Consider the following 6,503-nt stretch of genomic DNA (forward strand, 5'->3'; position numbering starts at 1 on the left):
AAGAAGAAGAAGAAGAAGAAGAAGAAGAAGAAGAAGAAGAAGAAGAAGAAGAAGAAGAAGAAGAAGAAGAAGAAGAAGAAGAAGGAAGAGAGAAAATTAAAAGAAAAGAGGGTACACTTTAGGGGTGGAAATCAAGAAATCAATCAGTGAGTTTCATGCTAAGGTTCCATTAACAAATCCACGATGGCACAAACTGGTGTTAACCTATTAGTGCAGTTTGCTTTCTCCTCATCTCGGGCTTTCATTAGTACTACTTGGCAGTTTTTTCAATTGTAGCCTGTGGTTTCTAGAACACAAGCATTGTCCCTTGAGATGTACTGAATGTTGTTCTCTGGATTGTATCCACTTGCAGATGACTGGTTTGCAATCTTCTGACAAGGTGGGGCCAAAGTTTTCAATTCCATCCCCAACTTTTTCCAAGTCAAGTTCAGTGGTTTCCGAGATAACCCAGCCCCCATCCTATGAAGATGCAGTAAAGCAGGTAACCGCATGGTTAGCTCTATACGGTTCAATAAATGGACTCCGTAAGCAGAACTTTGCAATATTAAGTATTGTATGTTTGGTGGATTCTGATATTGAGTGGGCTCAGTCCCTACATAATAGAGTGAACAAAGTGTGTCCATATGACCTGAAGACAGGGTTGTACAGTTGGTTCCAAGTCAGGATAGTTCTGTTGATGACTTTTCTACCTTATGTCATTATAAAATGTCTGCATTCAATCAACTTGCATTTTGAATTTGGGCTTTATTGCAAGCTGGTAGCATGTGATACATTGTTCTGCATGCTGGGCAGCCAAGGTGAGCCACAGTTCCTAATCAACTGCCCAGACACAAGAGAAACCAGGTGCTCTACAGCATGCTGTGTTGCTGAACTAGGGTGTGCAGTGGCCTGTGTAAGCACAATGCATTTTGGTCTATGATGATATCAGTTTATCACTTTATCTGTGCATTACCTTTTGGTAAACTGAGGGAAACTTGCAACATCTGAGTATTCAGGGAGAGCAGGCTGAGCAGGCATTCCCGAGGCCTGGCCTTACTGCCAACTCCGCCACCTGCCACTGTCACTGAGGTTGGATACACATTCAACTTCTCTTCAAGAAAATAAAAGTATTCACTCTGTAAGGATTACTGATAATCTTGTACTTACCTCATTGTTTGGTAACATGGTAGGTATTCAGATATGAGAGCAATTGTCAAGACTACATTTTCCTAATTTCTTAGCTTTAAAGCTCAATGACCTTGAAACAGTATTGATGGCTGTTGAACCTAAGTAATAGATACAGGGAGATTCATGGACTCTAACACTTATATTTATGTTTTGAAAATACTTCAGAATTTAAAAAAGTAAGAAAAAGAAAAACATGGGTGATTTTAGTGAGCCCTCTGTGAGTGCATCCTAGCAGCCATGGCTTGAACACACTAGGGAAACAAGTCCTGAAAGTCTCTACACACACCCCTTGAACTTGTGTGATATTGAATCCATCCAGATGGAAGGGTTGTCTGTCTTGCCATGAGCCAGCTTCTAGCCATTTCACAGGTCCTCTGCCTCTCCAGCATTTGCATGGGTGTGTCAAGAGTCAAGTCTCACGTGCTGTGTTAGGCATGTCACAGCTCCATCTGTGTGTAGCATACACCCCTTCTGCTTGTCATCAGTCCCAAAGCCACACAACACAGTAGATATTTTCACAGCATTTACACTGTATTAGGCAGCAAACTCCAGAGATGACTTGCAAGGCATAGAGACAGGTGTAGGTTCTATGCAAATACTAAACCATTTTATAGAATAGATTGGAGCTCCTGAAGATTTTGGAAACCAAGGGTGAGTGCTCCTAGAGATTAGCCTCCTTGGATACTGAAGGATGAGTAGTTCAACTGAAATAGTTTCAATTTAATTATATCAAAATAATTATATCTATGTACCCAACCCAGAACAGAGCATCGATATCAGGTGCTGCCTGCTGTCCAGTCTTTTGAAATCAAACCCAAGGCAGTAAGGCTTCCTTTGCTATCCAAAGATGTCATGATAATGATATAGACTCCCATTTCTGAAAACTTCAGGAGAAGTTAGACTGTGCTTAACCATTCAGATGAGCAGAGATAAGAGCAGATTCACAGGTTCTGCAAGATGAACCAAGAAAATTGAAGCTGACATCCTGGTCCATGTCCATAGCAGCCAAACAGAGGTGGACACAAGTAGATTCCAAAGTGAGAAAGGGATGTGTATTAAGATGCCTCCTTCTGGGACGGAAGCTCCCTTGCGAGGCTAGGCTCACATTTCCCATCTCCCTCATTCTTGTGTGTTATGTTGGGCTATCTAGTTCAGTGGATTATCTGAGTACAATTTACACTAAGATTTTTGATCAAAATGGACCAAAGCCCTTTAGCAGGTCTAACTAAGCTCTTAACAATATTACTCACTAAAGCCAGAAGTAGAAATAGTCCAAGTGCCCATCAGCAGGCAAATGAAAAACTAAGTGTGGAGGAGTCACACTGCAGAGCACCATTCGGTCCAAGACCAAAAGTAGTCAAATTCATGGAGGCAGGAAGGAGAATAGTGACTATTGGCACTGGCAAAAGGTTACTGGGAGGTGTTGCTTATTGTGTATAGAGTTTGAGTTTTGTATATCAAAATAGTTATGTGGGTACATAGTGTTGATGAAAAAAGTAAATGTACAGCTAAAATGGCAAAGCTTTTAAGTTTTATGCTATGCTCTATTTTACTATGCTTTTTTTTTGGAATCCTTAAGCAAGCCTAGTCCAAAGCCCTACAGCTCTTCTTCTACTGTCTCCATACCAACGTGGCCACCTCCTAACCTCTCTGCTCTCTTTTTGGCTAATTTGAAACAGCAAATGACTCGGAGTCAGCAGATGGATGAACTCCTGGATGTCCTCATTGAAAGCGGAGGTAAGATTGCCTTGCCCACTATCCATCAGGATCCTTCCTACCTGTGGACTCTCTAAGACATGGCCTCTTATGACCACGGTCAGGGACACACTAAGTCAGGTCACCTTTCAGTCCATCCCTGTCTCTGGTTATTCCACCACTTTTCTGCAAGGTCTAGTCCCTGTCTTCTTGATTACAAGAAGAAAGCAATAACTCTGGAAACAGTGAAAGCTTTACTCACTACTCAGGCTGAAATTCAGCCAGCTATCGCTCATTGGATGCCCCATTTGTGCTTAAATGTTACTGCACTTAGCAAAAAAAGTAACCACTGTGTCCCTCCACCTATTCATTCATTTATTTAAGGAACATCACAGAATGTCTGCCTAGAATTTGAAAACACACAAAGGAACCAGAGGTCTGAAGGAGAATGTGTGAAGGTCAGACAAGAAATGGGGGCTGAACTCTTCATCAACAGCACTTGAAGTTTAACAGGAGGACTCAGAGATAGAATGCCAGACATAATGCTAAACTCAGCTTTCCACCAGATAATTCTGTGGAACACAGTCTGGTAAGGGAGATGAATGGTGAGCAAGAGAACCAGTGTTTCTTATCATAACAGGGAGGATAGGAGAGAAGAGCACAGGTGTGTGTTTGTATTGAAGTCTCATGATGGAAGATGACTCCTCTACCAGGTGCTCCTTCTTTTTCCCGAAGTATGTGGCCAGGAGGCAGAGGAGTGAGGACACAGAAGGGAGTATGGGAGAGTCTAGGAAAGGATAGGCATGGGTAGTCATGATTGAGATGAGTTTTATAGAGAAATGCAAGATCGTAAGGCAGAATTAAGTGCAAGTAGAAGGTTTGATGCCATCAACTGAAAGTAAACCCAGCCAGCTCAGTGGAATTGTTGTTCTCACTCCACATCCAGGTGACTTGGTGCAGGCTAAGAGAAACTGCATGGGGCTTATCAGGGTGGAGGATTTTGCTAAGCTGGGAGAGAAGGGCAAAATGGTGGGAATGACCGTAACAGTGGGCCATAGAAAATGATCCAAACAAGGAAAGAAGTGATGTGGGAGTTACTGACATACAACGACCGATAGTGCACCAGTAGATTAGGTACCTTAGAGTGTCTTAGGGATAACTGACTTGGAAAACATCATAAACGAGCTAGGGATGGGGAAGGAGAAGGACAGAGAGTGGGAGAGCCTGCTTAAGATAGAGTTCTTGGAAGGATGGGCTATGCAAGGACAAGGCTCAAAGTATCAGCCCGAGTGGGGAGGCCATCATCACTGGAGTAGATGGGAAGGACAAGGGACCGAGAGGCCAGCATGAGCAGTGTGTGACTTCTATGAATATATAGTCTTTGAAATAAGAAACACCGACCTGCCAAAATGGCTGCGAACTAGGAGATAGTTCCCAAAAGATGGAGAGGTGTGATCTGCAGGTCTCAACTAGAGAAATGGGCTGCCCTAAAAACTACTGAGGAATGGTAAGAAGGCATCAACATAAAAATAGCTGTGGGACGACACTCACTCATCCCTCCTTTGCTGCCCAACAGAGAGTATGACAGAGATACAGTGTCCTCCAATACAGTTAGTGGTAACGAAGGGGGCAAAGTAGCCAGCAGAAAAGAGTGGAATTTCCAAGGTGGGGATATTTTGGGACACTTTTAAAAAGAAGAAATGGAGAGACAACAGAGGTAGGGCTGAGCCCAGGGCTAAGTGATGGACAGAAAAGCATTGCCACCTTCTGGGCTATCCAAAGAGCATCTCATTTATCCCAAAGACTCATCATGTGGCCTGGACAGTTTGAGGAGCTGTAACAAGTTGTGCTGCGTTTTACCAACAGAAATGCCTGCTGATGCCAGGGAAGATCATTCTTGTCTTCAAAAAGTCCCGAAGATACCCGGGTCCTCCTGCAGCCCTACCACCATCCTCCCCAAGTCCTCAGCTCCCTTTGAACAGGCATCTTCGGGAGGTCAGATCTCCTTTGACCACTATGCCACCGACAGCGATGAACACCTAGAAGTCTTACTGAATTCTCACAGCCCCATGGGAAAAGTGAGCGACGTCACCCTCCTCAAGATCGGCAACGAGGAGACTCCTTTTGATGGAATCGTGGATGGCTTCCCAGGGAAGGCTGCCGAAGACCTCTTCAGCGCTCACGAGCTCTTGCCTGGGCCCCTGTCCCCGATACATCCGCAGTTATCACCCTCATCAGTGGACAGCAGTGGCCTGCAGCTGAGTTTCACAGAATCCCCCTGGGAAACAATGGAATGGCTGGATCTTACTCCACCAAACTCCACGCCAGGCTTCAGCAACCTCACCACCAGTGGCCCCAGCATATTCAACATCGATTTCCTGGATGTCACAGATCTCAATTTGAATTCCCCCATGGACCTCCACTTACAGCAGTGGTAAACCCTTGAGGAACAAGGGCTAAGGGAGCTTGATAGAGATTCCATGGAGAAAGCACACAACCAGAAACACTTGTGTGATCCAAAAGATGAAAGGGAAAAAATGGGGAGAGGGGGGGTAAAACAGCGATGGAGGTTTTTGTGACAGTCAACCAGAACAAATAGCAGGCAGTCATTAAGATATGTCTGATGTAATTCCTACCAGCATTCAGTAACTGTTGAAAACTTCAGCAATGCACTCCAAATTGTGCTTTCTCAGATTAACAATGCCAAAATTGTCTTTCACTGCCTTTTCTCATACCAGAATTTTTCTAGCCCACAGTTTGTCCCAGGCATTACTGGGACGTAAGTTCACATGACAGTTTGTCTCAGGCATTACTGAGGCATAAGCTCACACTGTTGACTTTTGTTATGAATTTACTAAACATTCTATGGAAGGAAAATACAGCCTCCAGAGAGGGCAGGGAAGCCAGTGCCTCAGAGGTTCTGGAAGCCGTGCCATGGTGGAGGCAACTTCCTACTTGTCCAACATCTATCTGTCAGAAGAGTAGGGCCTATTTCAGCCGATAGAGTCCTTAAGGCAAAAGAGAGGGACAAAACCAATCCATTCCAAAAAAAAAAAAAAAAGCAACAGCAACTCAGTGCCCCTCAAGCCCCAAATTGTCCCACTGGACTGGTGATCACTGACAACAGCTAACTAGCATTGCCCAGAGAATCCATTCAGAACATGTCACTTTTTAACCAGTAATCCAATTGTTTCTGCCATCTCTATGATCGTCAGCAATGTATAGAAGGTGAGAAGCTTGAATCAAAAGAACTTCATGCCGTGGCTCTCAAATATAACTACCTCTAGTTCCAAAGACTAGAAGTAAAACCATCAGAAAGGCAACTGGAGGCCCAGGAAGTCACACTGGGGCAAGTTAGAATTGGAGAACAATGTCATTTCACATTCCAGGAAAGAAACACCATGGATTGTTATTATAGAACTAATGAGCAGGGCCAACTCCTCTCCCTCCTTCTCTCTTTCTTATTATGGACAGAGGAAGCCTCAATTCATCATCTTCTAACTACTTTTCTTTCAAGGTATCGATCCTTAACTGTTCTTTTGGAGTTGATAATCTCCATCTATCTGTCTGTCTGTCTATCTATCTATCATCTATCTATCTATAATCTATCATCTATCTATCTATCCATCTATCTATCTACC

General features: G+C 43.7%; 1 protein-coding gene across 1 annotated transcript in view; it reads left to right on the forward strand.

Moving 5' to 3' along the window:
- Myocd (myocardin) overlaps positions 1–6,301 on the forward strand; it is a 91,667-nt gene extending 85,366 nt beyond the window's left edge. The window contains exons 12-14 of the mRNA XM_005349862.3: positions 353–481; positions 2,847–2,904; positions 4,729–6,301. Coding sequence (XP_005349919.2) covers positions 353–481; positions 2,847–2,904; positions 4,729–5,300 — 759 coding nt within the window. The 3' untranslated portion in view covers positions 5,301–6,301. The remainder of the gene's footprint in view (positions 1–352; positions 482–2,846; positions 2,905–4,728) is intronic.
- The last annotated feature ends 202 nt before the right edge of the window (positions 6,302–6,503 follow it).

Source organism: Microtus ochrogaster, chromosome 7 (assembly GCF_000317375.1).
Source record: "Microtus ochrogaster isolate Prairie Vole_2 chromosome 7, MicOch1.0, whole genome shotgun sequence".
NCBI classification, from domain to species: domain Eukaryota; kingdom Metazoa; phylum Chordata; class Mammalia; order Rodentia; family Cricetidae; genus Microtus; species Microtus ochrogaster.